The 16,424-nt window shown below is 37.8% G+C and overlaps 1 protein-coding gene across 2 annotated transcripts in view; it reads right to left on the bottom strand.

The window, feature by feature from the left end:
* Positions 1–16,424, bottom strand: part of adcy5 (adenylate cyclase 5) — a 178,934-nt gene that overhangs the window by 31,612 nt on the left and 130,898 nt on the right. The window contains exons 9-11 of one of the 2 annotated variants that reach the window (XM_023277993.3): positions 15,453–15,475; positions 2,963–3,122; positions 835–932 (exon numbers count right to left, since the gene is read on the bottom strand). In XM_023277993.3, coding sequence (XP_023133761.1) covers positions 835–932; positions 2,963–3,122; positions 15,453–15,475 — 281 coding nt within the window. The remainder of the gene's footprint in view (positions 1–834; positions 933–2,962; positions 3,123–15,452; positions 15,476–16,424) is intronic. The other variant, XM_035951777.2, reaches the window with a different exon arrangement.

Here is a 16,424-nt window from a genome sequence, read left to right as displayed (position 1 = left end):
ACATAGCAAATTAATTCATAGGCTTTAATCTCGGCAGGTTTAGAACAAAGGTTAGGCACTGCTGTATGTGGTCCATATCTGGAATGAAGATGGGTTTGTAAATACTTGCAGTGTTTTAGAATCAGACTAATTCCTGGGTAGGTTTTCTGTGGTGCAGAGAAGGAGGAATCTGGGTTGCCAATGAAATCACAATGTGAGGGAAAACCTCCTTAAACAGTATTCATTTTTGACAGTTTGGGCAATACTTGTGCTATACTTCTATCATTGAAACAGGAAATGCTCTTTTAAAAAACATTTTCATGTTGAATTTTTTTTTGCACAAAGTTACTTTTGTAATGTTGAATACAATCTTTTTTGGAAAAAAAATTCCCCCTATGGTTGGTTGTCTTGTGCAGAACTTTTTCATGGTTACTATAAGTGGTTAGTTTTTGGCGAATTTTCTTTGACACAAACCAATAATTTAATGAAATACCTTATAGCTAATGTAAAGTATCTCAGAATTACCAATAAAGAAAACAGAGAGGTAATGAGGCTTCCTGCTTTTGTATTTGATCTGTGGGCAAAGAATGTGCAGAAATATATCTTGATAGCGGACTGATGATTTCATAGTTGAAATGTGTGAATATAGCAGAAACTTACCTGTCAAAGCATTTTTCTGTTGTACCTTTTGTGTTCAGATGTTCTTTAGTTGTTTGTGCTTCAGAGATAAATGTGGGATTGTATTCAACATTACAAAGTAATTTTGTGCAAAAAATGAATTGTAAAAATGCATCGTTAAAGATATTTTCCTATTTCAGTGATGATTTCAGATTCTCTGCATTATTTCAAACTCACGATGGCACGATGACGATCTGGATGAAGCAGATGAAGAGAAAGACGAGGGAGGCGCAGGCGACATAAGCTCCAAACCTGGAGTCCACCTGTTTAGAATACTGCAGGAAGAAACCAGAAGAGGAGAAAAGAAAGAAACAGCAGTTCAAAATTTGACAAGAGACTTTTCTTAGATCCTGTCCCGCTGAGAACAAGATGCATTAATCAATCAATCAAAACAGGTGAAAAATCTGACTTGGTTTTGTCTCTGGAGGTGTCAAAGCTCGTATTTTGGAATCAGTACATGAATGCAACACAAGCACGTAGCAGAGCTGTTCTCTTGACACTCAAGACAAGTCATAAAAATGGAAAAAGCACTTTGAGACATGAATTTGTATTATTTTTATATTTAAAATCTTATTAAATCTTCATTCTCATCCCCCTCAGTGTTTGAGTCATTTCAGTTCCGGTTTCATATTTGAAATTACAAAGAAAACACTTCAAAATCTCAAGTTCTGAGCTGATGAATAATTAAAATAAAACAAAATGTAAATAAGACAAGACAAGAACTTGAACATTTGATTATCCACATTTGAGTGTCTGCACTGAAAGGCCGAGGACTCAACACAGTAGACAGAGCTGCTTTAAAAGGAAAATATTTGAAGGCTGGCTGTCACTTCATTAGTCAGCATTCCAACCCGAAGCACTCGTTCTTGACTTCGAATTTATTTGTGAAGACTTGATGTGGATTCAAGGACTTGAAGCTGCAGCCTCAATTGCAGCAAGAAGTGCTGAATTTTCTGTTTTTTACAGAATCCCTTTACTGAAACTTGTTATTTTTTGGTGAATTTGGTGAATGGTGTAATTTTGGACGAGGAGTGCAGAATGTTTCCTTTTTTGCAAAATCTGGTTACTGCAAATGGTCAGTTTTTGGCAAATCTTTTTAAATTACAGTTTATGGTTGTGATCGATGGTGCAATTTTGGCAAAGAAGTGCAGAATTTTTCTCTTTAGTACAGAATTTTCTTATTAGAAATTGGTAATTTTGGCAAATTTTAATATGAGATATGTAGAATAAAGCAATGATTTGATGCATATCACAATTTCTATTTGGCTGTGTTCTAAGAGATGAAAATCTGAGGATTAATTCTGTTTTTACAGTTTCTGGCTGTGATAAATGGTGTAATTTTGGCTGAGAAGTGCATTTTTTTTCTTCTATTTTACAGAATCTGGTTACTGCAAATCTTAAATTTTGGGCATATTTTGAAATAAGATATGCAGAATAATAAAGCAATGAAATATCATAATTTTAAGACTATATTTGGTTTTGTTTTCTTAGAGATGATAATCCAAGGATTTGCTTAGTTCTCAATGTTTCTGATTGTGATGACTGGTGTTATTTTGGCCGAGAATTTCTGAATTTTTCTTTTCTTTGTCAGGATTCAGCTAGTAGAATAAAGCAATGCTGTAATGAAATATCACAACTTATATTTAGTTTTGATTTCTTAGAGATGAAAATCCAAGCTCTGTTTTTACAGTTTACAACTGTGATAAATGGTGTAGTTTTGGAATTTCTTTTAAAGCTGACATGCCTTTCTAACTCACTGGTGGATTTTAGGGTTCAGAGGGTTAACAGAAGGTAACATTTTACAGCTCTGCATGTTGTTGCTGGACTGATGGCTCCTGAAAAAGAACAGACCAAGGTGTGATTCAATAGTCTGATGAGGCTGTACGTGAGTCTGGAGGCAGAATCTCACATACAGAAAGTCAAAAATCCTTTTGATCCGCTCTAAGTTTTCACTTTCACCACAACAGAAAGAGAAAAGTGATGGAGACTTGATAATAGGCTTCAACTCTTTTACCCCCCCACCCCCAACACCCTCAAATTGTTCTGTAACAACACAAACTCTAGGTGCTTTTCTCAGCCCATCCTTCACTGTCTGAAGCGGTTTACTTGCTCTTTCCTTCTGGAGCTGTCTCCTCCCCATTTAAAGCCCACTTCCTGCATTTCTCTGTTACATTTCCCTTTGACTGACTTCCTCCAGGGACAGAAAAGAGAGGAGAGGAGCTTTTTGCATGGCGAAGATTGCTTGTCACGGCCAATTATTTGCTGCTATATTGGCAGTGTGTGTGTGTGTGTGTCCTGGCATAACCTTCTTCTCCAGGTCAGGCTCTCTGAAGGTGAGCAGGAACTTCTTGACGTGCTCCGATCGCAGCCGGTCGATGCTCCGGGCGTCGATGGCTCGGCCCAGGAACTCGTCCACCTCGTCCTCCGGGTTTAGGTTTTCCTGTGTGTTTCTGAAAATGAAATGCCTGAATAAAACAAAATGAGACCAATTGACGTTCGCATCTACTGAAAAAAGGCTGTTTTAGCTTCAACTGTTTTTTGTTTGTTTAGTTGTTTTCCCAACTATAAATAAAACATAAGTCCATGATTGCTGCACGGTCACCTCGACAACCTCCTGAACCCGGAGGTGCTTTCACATTTAGTTAATTGTATGCAAAGTAAGAAGGAGCAATTGACCAAAAAGACCCTTTCTACCCTCATACCCAAATACTCTGATGAGCCGCTTTGTCTCGCTGAATCTGCAAAGTGTCACTTGCGTTGATTCGAACTGTGCGACCTTGTTGAGGAGCACTAATCAGTGGATGGAGACGCCATTCTGCCCCGATCACAGTGATTACTCTGAGGCTGTTTTATTACCTCAGAATTAACAGGTTCTTAAAGAAGATACTCACTGAGGAAAGTAAAAAGTGGGCGAATAAATGCACATAGATTAAATGCACGTGATGCAATGAGAAGTTGACTGGGACAGATCGAAAGTTGAAGCATGATTTTGTGTATTTAGTAAGTCTGGAAGTGAATTGTGGTGAAATATGCGACATACACTGATTTGAACTTTAAAACCAGACAGGCGAAGTGAACGACACTGAAAAAAATGCTCAGGGATTCCGGTTCCGCCTCCTTTAGTGACGGTAGCATAGAGAGAGGTCTCCCCCGACATAACTTTAAAATATCCTGTAACCCTACGAATTAAACCCACCAAGTACAAAAAGCTTTCGAATAACAGGACAACAATGGAAACTAGAGAAAAAAAGCAAAAAAAGTATGGCTGAACTAAATGAAACAGACGAAGACTCACGAGGCACGGAATGCTATGCTAGCGGAAAAGACGGCACCAAGCAGAAATCTAATGAAAAGGTCAAGGTTAACATGGAGAGAATCTGGCCAGAAATCCAAGAATTCCGAAAAGAAAACAACTGCCAGCTGGAGGATATTAAAGACGAACTTAACAAGACGAACCGGAGAATCGAAGAAGCGGAAAGTCGCATTGATGCAGTGGAAAATAGACAACAAACAACTGAACAGATACTGAGACACATGCTAAAAGTCCAGGTCCAACACGCAGAAAAGCTAATCGACCAAGAGGGAAGAGCGAGGCGAGATAATATCTGAATCTACAACGTGCCGGAGGGTGAGGAAGACAACTCAATGATAACTTTCGTGGATAAACTCCTCAGAGACAAACTGGATATTCAGCCGACAACTGAACTACACATTGAAAGAGCACACAGAGCGTTAGCCCCGAAACCAATGGCGGCAGGTAAACCCAGATCAATTGTGATTAAATTTCAACACTATAAAACCAAAGAAGAAGTCCTTGCGCAAAGCCTGGGAAAAAAAGGAGATATTGCTTAATGGTCAGAGGATTTATTTTGATAATGATTACCCAGCTGCGATACTGAACAAACGAAAGGAACACGATGAGGTAAAACGAGTGCTGAAGGAGAAGAGGATCCGATTCCAGAATCCCTACTCGGCCAGACTGCGTGGGTTTTATGAAGAGGGGACGCAGCTTTACCACATTATCAGCAGAGCTACGAAAGACATGAAGGAAGGAGGAGCTTCCCGGTGAAGGTGGTGCCCCCACCAGAGGATCCAGTCGAGCTACTGAAGCAGCAGGCATGGCACACAGCAGGAGCGGGACGAAAACGCAACGGAGGACTGTTCGGCAGAAAAACAGATATCGGTGACAAGCTGCAGGTCTACAGAAGACAATCCCACGATAAAAACTGAACAGTATGGTGAAGTATAATCCTCATAAATATATAAATATATCCTCAAAACAAGAGAAGTACATAATGCTAAACATTATTTGATGTATTTTACATCTCTATTTTTCAAATCAAGGAAATGATGCTTCTTCTCTGTTTCCTTTTGAAAGAGACATAACTATAAGTCGGAGACTGAAAATTCTAAACTTTCTTTTTTTCCCTTATTATAAACATTTGTTTTAAAAAGATTGAGCTGCCATGGAGGGCTCTTTTCTTACAAAAATGTTTAGAGAGGGTAACTTCAAAGCCAGATGTTCTGTCTGGCCAGTGAAAGGGTCAATTCAAAGAAACCTTTATCGTGGAATCTACAGTTCTATTGAATGTTTATAATGTTTTCAATCTGTGCTCTTTCTATTATGTTGCACCAGAGAGACAACTCACAGCAGACTTATTTGAGCAGGCAGAGTTTTGTTACCAAAAAGATGACACATGAGAAAATCTGAATAATTTCCTTCAATGTAAACGGTATACTCAGCCCAGTAAAACGATCTAAGATACTTTCTAAAATGAATAAAGAAAAAGCACATGCTGCATACCTTCAAGAAATGCATCTGAACGATGTCGAACATGAAAAACTATGAAAAATGGGCTTTACAAAACTTTATTTCTCTTCATATCAATCTAAACATAAGAGGGGAGTCGCTATCCTAATCTCCAATAAGATCGCGTTTGAACAGACATATGAACAAAAGGACAAGGAGGGCAGATTCATTTTGGTAAAAGGAACACTAAATGGGACGGAATTCACCCTGCTTAACGTTTATGCTCCGCCATGTAGTGAACTTATTTTTTTCAGAAGAATAATAGATCTAATTACGAATCATACAGGAGGACCTCTGATATGTGGAGGAGACATAACCATTCACTTAGAACCTAAACTTGATATCTCAAATCAAAAACATAGCACCAAGAAAATAAGTAAAAAATTCAGTGAAATGATGAAAGATATAGGCCTAATAGATATCTGGAGAGAAATGAATCCCAAAACAAGAAGATACACGCATTATTCTATTCACATTCAGTCTATACAAGAATAGATTACTTTATTATCTTCGGTAAGGACAGATCAAGGATCAGTGACTCAGAAATAGGAACAATAGATTTAAGTGATCATACCCCGATATATATTACAGTTGATCTAAGAAACAGCCAAAGAAACACAACATGGAGATTCAATTCAAGCCTACTCAACGACCCTAAATTCAAAAAAGAAATGAGTAATGAAATTCGAATGTACATAAAAGAAAATGATAATGAAGAAACATCACCGCCCTTATTATGGGATGCACCAAAAGAGGGAAAATTATTGCAGCAGCATCACAAAAAAAAGCTTCGCCAAAGAAAATTACTGGAATTACAAAATCAATTAAAGCAACTCAAAAACCGCCATGTGCAGGACCAAAACCCAGAGACACTGCAACAAATAAAGAAACCTAGGAATGAAATAAACACGATATACACACAGGAAATAGAAAAAAAATATTATGTTCACAAAACAACGATATTATGAAAGTGGCTTTAAATTTACAAAACTATTGGCTTGGAAGCAGAAAAAACAACAAGCGGACAATGCAATATTTAGAATAAGAGATTCTCAAAAAATAAAATTGAAACTAAACAGGACAAAATCCAAACTGTATTTGTATCATTTTATAAGCGCCTATATACCAGAACACCAGAAGATGGAAAAGATCAGATCAACATGTTCCTGGAAACTCTAAAACTACCAATTATGACTGATGATCAAAATAAAGATTTAACTGCAGAAATAACAATAAAAGAAATAGAAGTAGCTATTAGAAAATTAAAACCCAACAAGTCACCGGGAAGTGATGGCTTCACAACGTAATGGTACAAAACATTTAGAGAGGAACTCGCACCAATCTTTAAAACTACATGTAACTGGGTACTAAAGAAAGCAGAAATCCCCCCCACCTGGAAAGAAGCCAATTTATCTGTCATCCCTAAAGAGGGGAAAGACAAAATTGAATGTGGGTCATACAGGCCACTATCAGTCCTCAATGTAGATTACTGTATACATACTTCCATCATGGCTAAAAGGATGGAAAAAATACTGCCGAACCTAATTCACAATGATCAAACAGGATTTATATATAGACAGCAAACACAAGACAATACAAGACAAACTCTACATATTATGGATCATATACAACAACATAAAGAAAAGGCAGTGATATGTCTAGATGCAGAAAAAGCGTTCGATTCGGTCAGCTGGAAATATCTCTATAAAGTGTTAGAAAAATTAGGTTTCAATAAATTAGTAATAGATAGCATAAAAGCAATTTACAACAACCTGACGGCACAAATTAAAATTAATGGTCACTTGACCAAATCACTAACGCTAGAGAGGGGAGTAAGACAAGGTTGCGCCTGGTCCCCACTTCTCTTTGCCCTATTTTTAGAACCACTAGCCCAACACATAAGACAAAACTAATTAATAAAGGGTATTGAAATTAATGGTAGGGAACACAAAATGGCGTGCTATGCGGACGACGTACTTTTATATCTAAAAACTCCTGAAATTTGTCTACCAGAAGTCATGGATTCCCTTAAAAACATAGGCTCAATGTCGGGATAGAAATTAAACATAAATTTTTCAGTTCAATTCAATTTTATTTATATAGCGCCAATTACAGTCAAATTGTCTCGAGACGCTTTACAGAACCCATATGCCTGACCCCCAGAGCAAGCCAAAAGGCGACAGTGGCAAGGAAAACACCCTTTTAACAGGGAAAAAAAACCTCGAGCAGAACCCGGCTCTTTATGTGGGGGGGACCCATCTGCCTGCTGGCCGGGCGGGTTGAGAGGGACAGAAGAGGTAGAGAGGTAGAGGTATTTTATTTTATTTTTTTATCCCTTATTAATCACACAAGGGGAAATTCTGATTTTCGCATATCTCCCCAACTGGGGGAGTCAGAGTGACGGGTCAGCCACGGTACAGCGCCCCTGGAGCAGGAAGGGTTAAGGGCCTTGTTCAAGGGCCCAACAGTGGCCGCATCGGGGCTTGAACCTCTGACCTTCTGATCAGTAGTCCAGAGACTTAACCGTTGTACCACCACCGCCCCTAAAAATTTAAGAAGTGTCTGGTCTTAAACCAGCGACCACAGGTAAAACCCTTAACTCGCTGAACTACAGATCAGACAGATCAGAGAGGTAGAGGGTTAGAAGTGTGTGTGTGTGTGTGTGTGTGTGTGTGTGTGTGTGTGGTGGTGGTGGGGGGGCAAGGACCATGAAACACACAATTTGATACACATGATACATGCAAAGTACAAGCAACATGGAAACTGATTATAGTTTACTGCTATGGTGTACGGCTCTGGCATTAAATATACTACATATATAGCTGGTCATAAATTCAAAAATATGTAGACGAGCAAATCAAGTATAGTAAGGCAATGCAGAGTAGATTGGTGGAAATGGGCAGCTAGATGCAGTAAATACATAGGTAGTTAGAGAAGGGCTCAGTGCATCAAAAGAGGTCCCCCAGCAGCCTATAGGCCTATAGCAGCATAACTAGGGGCAGAACTAAAGGACGTCAAGAGGGGAAGTCAGTTGTGCAAATGAAAACACCAGCTCACCCCGTCAGGGTCCCCCAGTCAGCCCTAACTATACGCTTTGTCAAAAAGCAAGGTTTTAAGCCTGGTCTTAAAAATAGAGAGGGTGTTCGCCTCCTGAACCCAAACTGGGAGCTGGTTCCACAGGAGAGGCACCTGATAACTGAAGGCTCTGCCTCCCATTCTACTTTTAGAAATTCTAGGAACAACAAGTAAGCCTGCAGTCTGAGAGCGAAGAGTTCTGCTAGGATAATATGGTACTGTCAGGTCTTTAAGATATGATGGAGATTGGTTGTTAAGAGCTTTATATGTCAGAAGAAGGATTTTGAATTCTATTCTAGATTTAACAGGAAGCCAGTGAAGAGAAACCAGTATAGGAGAAATATGATCTCTCTTGCTAACTCCCGTCAGTACTCTGGCTGCAGCATTTTGGATCAGCTGTAGATGTTTCAGAGAGCTATTGGGACAACCTGATAATAAGGAATTGCAATAGTCAAGCCTAGAAGTAACAAATGCATGGACTAGTTTTTCTGCATCACTCTGAGACAGGATGTTCCTGATTTTTACAATATTTCTCAGGTGGAAAAAGGAAGTCCTACAGATTTGTTTCATGTGTGAGTTAAAGGACATGTCATGGGCAAAGATAACACTGAGGTTCCTCACAGTAGTACTGGAGGCCAATGTAATGCCATCCAGAGTAACTATATGCTTTGAAAGCAATTTTCTAAGATGTTTGGGGGCAAATGCAATGACTTCAGTCTTGTCTGAATTTAGTAGTAGGAAATTATAGGTCATCCAGGTCTTTATGTCCTTAAGACCATCTTGCAGTCTGGCTAGCTGATCAGTTTCATTTGGCTTCATAGATAAGTACAATTGAGTGTCGTCAGTGTAACAATGGAAATTAATACAGTGCTTCCTAATAATATTGGCTAAGGGAAGCATGTATAATGTGAACAGTATTGGTCCTAAGACAGAACCCTGAGGAACTCCATGAATAACCCTAGTATGCTCAGAAGAGTCATTGTTGACATGCACAAACTGGAACCTGTCTGATAAGTAGGATTTAAACCAGTCCAGTGCTGTCCCTTTAATGCCAATACAGTGTTCTAGTCACTGTAATAGACGTTTGTGGTCGATTGTATCAAATGCTGCACTAAGGTCCAACAAAATAAGTATAGAGACCAGTCCACTATCTGACGCTATGAGAAGGTCTTTCACCAGAGCTGTTTCTGTGCTATGATGCACTCTGAAGCCTGACTGAAACTCTTCAAACAAGCTATTCCTTTGTAAATGTTAACATAATTGATTTGCAACTGTTCTTTCCAGAATTTTAGAGAGAAATGGGAGGTTGGAAATTGGTCTATAGTTGGCTAAAACATCTGGATCTAGAGTGGGCTTTTTAAGTAAAGGTTTGATTACAGCAACCATAAAAGCCTGTGGTACATAGCCTGTTACTAGAAAGAGATTAATCAGATCTAACATTGAGGAATTAATTAAAGGTAAAGCCTCCTTGAACAGTCTAGTTAGGATAGGATCTAAAAGACATGTTGATGGTTTGGATGTGGAAACTATTTAAATTAGTTCAGAGAGATGTATGGGAGTGAAAAATTCTAAATGTCCATCTGGTCTTACAGCCATTTCTAAAGCATCTGTACTCGATGATACATCTGTGACATTTGTAGGAAGGGCCAGATTAATTTTTTCTCTAATCGTAATAATTTTATTTGTAAAGAAGCTCCTGAAGTCATTATTGTTCAAAGCTAAAGGAATTCAAGGTTCAACAGAGCTCTGACTCTTTGTCAGCCTGGCTACAGTGCTGAAGAGAAACCTGGGGTTGTTCTTGTTTTCCTCTATTAAAGATGAATAATATGTTGTCCTGGCATTACGAAGAGCTTTTTTTAAAAAATAAATTACTAGACTATTTTTCCAAGCTACATAAACTTCCTCTAAATTAGTGGAATACCACTTCCTTTCCAGCTTTCGGGACGCCTGCTTTAAAGTCCGCAGCTGGGAATTATACCAAGGAGCAGGTCCTCTCTGAGACAGAACTTTCTTTTTTACAGGTGCAACACTATCAAGTGTTGTATGCAGTGAGGCTGCAGCATTATTAACAATATAATCCACTTCTGTGGGGGTAAAATTATAATATTTCCCTTCCATTTTATTAGTAAGTGGTGCTGAACTAAAGGGAGAGGGTATTATTTCCTTAAATTTAGTCACCGAATTGTTAGACAGACATCTACCATCTACTGTAATGATATTTATTTTTAACTCCTATACAATCTATTGTAAAATAAAACAGAAACTCTTATCTACAACTTTAACCCATCAGACAAGCTGAGACAAGCTTACCCATTGAAATGGAGAACAGAATCCCTTAAATATCTAGGTGTAACTCTCACTAAAGACTTATCAAAAATGTTTGAAAAAAATTATAACTCTCTATACCATAACATCAAAGATCTGTTGAGATGGAGCCTCATCCCCTACTTAAGTTTAAGTTCAAGAATAGAAACTAACAATTAATGTCTTACCTAGATTTCTATATCTCTTTCAAACCCTCCCAGTTACAATCACCCCAAATCATTTTATTGAATGGGATAAGATGATTTCAAGGTTCATATGCCAGGGAAAAAGACCTCGCATATGATATAAAACACTACAGTTACCAAAGGAACGTGGAGGCTGGGGTCTACTATCCTTAAAAAATTACTATGTCTCAGCACAGGTTAGAGCACTATTGTGTTGGTGTAATCCATCTTATGAAGCACAGTGGAAAGACATTGAATGTAAAATATTATCTGACATCCCCACTCAGGCATTACTACTGGATAAAAACCTGCAGGACTATAGAGACAAAATAGAAAATCCATGGATTAAATCTGTTTTGAAGGTGTGGAAAGGGGTAGTAAAAGAATATAAATTGGAAAAAGATTATTGAATCCTAAGGCCAGTAACCTCCTAAATTAATCAAATTAATTAATTAACTATCAGAATTACTGGACCAGCTCTCCATCTAACGAGTCCGGTTCCTGCAGCCCAGAGGGTCTAACTCAGATGGGATCTGAGGAACGTTTAAGCTGGTTAACGAGAAAATTCGCCTCGCTTCTAACTGCCTCCACCCGGACGCCTATCCTGCTTCCTCTGATAACTAACTCAACTGAGTAGCCACTTTCGAATGGTCAAATTAATTACCAGTCACGTCTGTTAACGGCAACTTTTCTCTTAAAGGATTTTGCACTTGGTAAATTGCTAGGTTTAAATTTAGAGGTTAAGGAACGGACAACCCCAAGGATAAGTTTAAAAAAGGCCACCCTCAGCCCCAACGACTAGGTAACCTGACAGAACCTGTTTAGATGTAATGCACACATTAACCTGACTTTTTACAAACTGAGAAGATATATGTGGTTAATTCATCATCTCAATAAAAATAAATAGAATTTCCAATCTGTTAACTTTAATTGCAGGATAAATGTTTTATTATAGTTTCAGCAAGGGCGTAGCATGAGCTCCTAAATCACAACACTCAATCAAACATTAATATTCTTCCAATTGCTTAACATGACTCATAAGTGGAACTATGCTTTCATATAAGAGAAGTAATAATCACCCAGACTATGTAATTTGGAGGGGGAGAGCAGACGGTGTGCACACCGGCTGCTCACCTGAAGATCGACGAGCCTCCGAGGCTCACCGGCTCCAGGGGGAGGTGGAGGGGGGTTCGGTCCAGATTTAGATCTGCTTGTATCCATTTTTGTGGTTTGGGCCAGTAAAAACTTTGTTAATCCATTCTGGTGTTGTTCCTCACGGAAATAGTAGAGTTTAGTAATGTTGCTTCAGTCAGCGTTATTTTTAGATCACAGTCTTTTGTAATCCTCAAACAGTGCAGAAAGAGCACTCCTTCAGTCCATAATTCCAGTAGAACAGTTATTCCTTTGCAGATCATATTGAATCCCCCGTCCGAGTTACGTCGTAAAATCCCCTTTGCTCAGAGCATTTCTACCCTGGCTTGCAACGAGTGACCACCTCGCAACGACTCCCAACTCGTGTCTCAATCCAGTGCAGTTTATACAACAACTGAACCTTTTGCATATGCAATGACTGCAATGACAGCACACTTAATTAACATACACACTAAGCTCATACTAAATTAACTTGAGCAATGACTTCATCTCTCCGCATGTTTGAGGAACCAAAACCATCCACTCTGGACTGTCTCACCAGCTCCCCCCAACTCATCCTAAGACCCCTCCATGTTTGAGGAACTAAAACCATCTGTTTGGACTGTTTGGACCCTTCCACTCAGTCTCACTTCTCTATTAATGTATTTGCTCCATCCGCAGCTCAGAGCAGGCCTCTGGTCAGGAAACAGATGTCAGACTCACAAAAATCCCTGACGTTTATTTCGAGTTTAATAACCTTTACCGTGAACACTTGACCCCAGTTCACCTTAGCTCTTGACTTCTCACTTCATTACTAAGTTAAAAACCTTAGTTTAACAGCAATCAAAACTCTTTCTAAAACATCTCAGTTTCATAGTAATCAAAACTCTTAAAAGCATTTCCATTTAATAAAGCATTAGTTCCTCATATCTGTCATATCTATCAAAAACATCAGTTTCCCTGGTAACCAAAATCATCACTTTTCACAGTGAGTTGCTGTTCTGACTTAGTTACTTCTTAAAGATTATAACTATAGGTATTTGTGTTAGCTTTAACACATTTATTAGGTTATAGCATGAATCAATTATAAATCACAGGTTATAATATCACAATGTTCCCTTATTTAGCTGTTATTCTGCCAGAGTCTCACCCTTGTGGCTGATTCTGGGATCTCATACCTCCATGTTTCTCAACAGATATTAAAATTTTGAGTTGGTGTGCAGACGACTCCGTCGTAAAAGTCTTTTATACATCTCAGACAAGTTTGCAGTATTTATGTTCAGATAAACAGAAAAACAGAAAAGTCCTCAACATAATATAGTAGAAAAAGAAACAGTTGTTTACAGTATAAGGGGAACATTTTTCTCTCCCTAATTGTGTCCATGATGTCCTGCTTTACATTCACAGTGTGATGTTGGTCCAAACTGTGTCTGGATGTGATGTTTTCTAGCTGAACATGATGAAAACTGCAGCATAAACTTCCGCTCAGTTCTACTAACTGTCAGCGAGTGTGAGCACTGAGACCTGTGCTGCAGCGTGGATACTTCGGCTCAGTGTGTTGAGGACAAGAGGAGGACAAGTTCTCTGCAAATGACAGCAGTCCTTTGATCAGTGACAAGTGCCGGGTTAAACATCCCCTCTGCTGTATTCTTAATATTCAGCCTGGAACACTTGTTACTGCAGCACATTATGAACGTCTCTGTCTGGGGGGGAGAACTCGACTGAGACGGAAAAGGACTGTGAATGAGCTCGCTGTGCAGGTGGGTCCTACCAGGTTAAATGACAATTAAAGGCATTTATCAGCAATAAAACTGAGCCCGAAAATCATTTTTATCTGCTTTTCAGAGCAGCATAGATGACTAATAGCAAACAAAAGAGGCCAAGATGCAAATTTGTTGTTGCATAAGCCACATAAGCTGCAAGATTTTCTTACGTTGTCAACAAAACTGGACTCAAAAATCAAGCAAAGCTAAATTATGAATATTGCAAGTTTTTGGTTTCAAGTTCAGACCAGAGACAAGAGCATAGACAAATTAGCACAGACAGAAACATTAAAGACTGTTGTAAATTTGCCTTTTGTGTAAATATAAATCTGCAAAATGTCGAAAATTTTTAATAAAATCAATAAACTTCAGATATTTTGTGTCACCGAACCTGCTTGGTAACCAACTTCACAACATTTAATGTCAATATAAGAGTTTTTTTTATGTTTTGCAAGCAAATTAGTGAATGTTTGCGCCTGAAATTAATCTATCAACATAAATCTGCAAAATGCTTAAAATTTTAGTAAAATCAGTAGATTTCAGGTATTTAGTGTAGTGTAACTAACTTCACTTATTTAATGTTAATATAAGAGCTTTTTTATGCTTGTGGGCAAATAAGTAAGAGTCTATTGAGTGTTTGCACCTAAAATTAATACAACTGATATTAATTCTAGTGTTTTTTTATCTGTAGAAATATCAAAAACTGTTCTAAATGTGCCTTCTGTATTGGTATAAGTCTGTAAAAAGTTGAAAATGTCCTAAAATCAATAAACTTCAGGTATTTTCTGTAGCTGAACCTGATTGATAACTAATTTCACAGAATTTAATGTCAATATAAGAGCTTTTTTATGCTTGTTTGCAAACAAGTAAGAGTCTAATGAGTGTTTGCACCTAAATTTTATAAAACTGATATTTCTTGTGTTTATCCACAGAAAGAATAAAAACTCTTCTAAATTTGCCTTTTGCGCCAATATAAATCTGTAAAATGCTGAAAATTTTACTAAATCAATAGATTTCAGGTATTTTGTGTCATTAAGCCTGCTTGATAACTAAATTTGCACTATTTCATATTAAGATAAGAAAGAGTCTATTGAGTGTTTGCACCTAAAATTAATAAAACTGATATTAATTCTAGTGTTTTTTGTATCCACAGAATGGACATAGTATGTGTTCACACTGTCATCTGTCAGTAAAAGTACAAGAAAACAGAGGTGTCGACAGATCCCATAGACTTGTTTGTACAATTTAAATAGTCCTACAAGGTAATTTGATCTAAATATTGATCTCTTACTTGAATCCTGATTCAGAAACACTGCAGTGTTCTTGCATAGTAGCAGCTTGGGACTCTTGAGTCTTATTTAACTCACACTGACAGTGCTGATCACACTGACTCTCACCGATTCTTCCTTTTCAGTTTCTTTGTTCAAGATCACTGCTTAATGAATGTAAGAACAAGTTCTGATTCATAGCACACACAAAAAAAGATACAACACAATGAAGACATAATAACATTGAGGTGCCACTCACTTGTCCTTGGGGTCTTCAAAGCCCTGAAGACAGAAAAAAGAACAAAAAAAGTGGGAAAAGAACACCTGATTAGTCACAAAACTGACTTCAACATTTCAACCAATTGACAGAATATGACAATTTTTTTTAACATCAATTAAATAAATCAGAAAGCAAAAATCTTTTCAAAGTTTTATATCATTTTTCTAAGTTTTATGTCATTTAAAAATAATTATCTTCAATTTTCTACGACTGTTTGGGAAAAACAATCGATTTTAAGACTACTGTGGACGCTGATGCTGGTGATGAGTATTTTTTAAATAATCTTATAAGGAGAATTGCTCAGCTTTAATCTATAAGTAATTAATTGCTAGCTGCAGCTCAAGAAAGCATGTAAATGAATTATTTAACTACAATACATACATTCACTTGATTTAAATCATACATTTACAATTCTGAGTTTACGAATTATTATTTAACCTTGCAACAAATAATCTTTTTTCGCAGATTTTTAATTTATCTTTTTGTCTTTTGAAAATGCATTATGGAGCTACAGCCTTTAATCATCCTGTGATTGCAGCTTGTTCAACTTAATACCAATGATCGACCTCCGTTCTGCCATTGTAATTTTGGAAAATAACAAGTTATCGAGGGCCTGAAGACATAATGATTAGTCTAAACCAAAGAAAGAAAGTACGCCTGAAAGGAAAAGTTCCCTGCAGCTCGAAGCAGCTGAGCAGAAACTCCTGCAGGTTTTGGCTCAATTAAAGAAATTTGTGTCAAACTGGGCTCCAGATTTGCACTGCTCATCCGATCTCAGCTCTGCACAGCAGGAAACAAAGGATGAATTAAACGTTTACTGCACAGTTTTCGAGTTTAGATAAAGGGATGGAACAGGACATGAAAATTCAAGGTTATTACAGTGGCGAGAAGAGGCAGAAATGGTGTTATTTTCATATTTTCAGCACTCAAAAGGCCACTGAAAATATTCAT

This window comes from Amphiprion ocellaris, chromosome 11 (genome assembly GCF_022539595.1).
Source record: "Amphiprion ocellaris isolate individual 3 ecotype Okinawa chromosome 11, ASM2253959v1, whole genome shotgun sequence".
Classification (NCBI taxonomy): Eukaryota; Metazoa; Chordata; class Actinopteri; family Pomacentridae; genus Amphiprion; species Amphiprion ocellaris.
The sequence above is the reverse complement of the archived record's forward strand: the minus strand, read 5'-3'. Positions and strand labels throughout refer to the sequence as shown.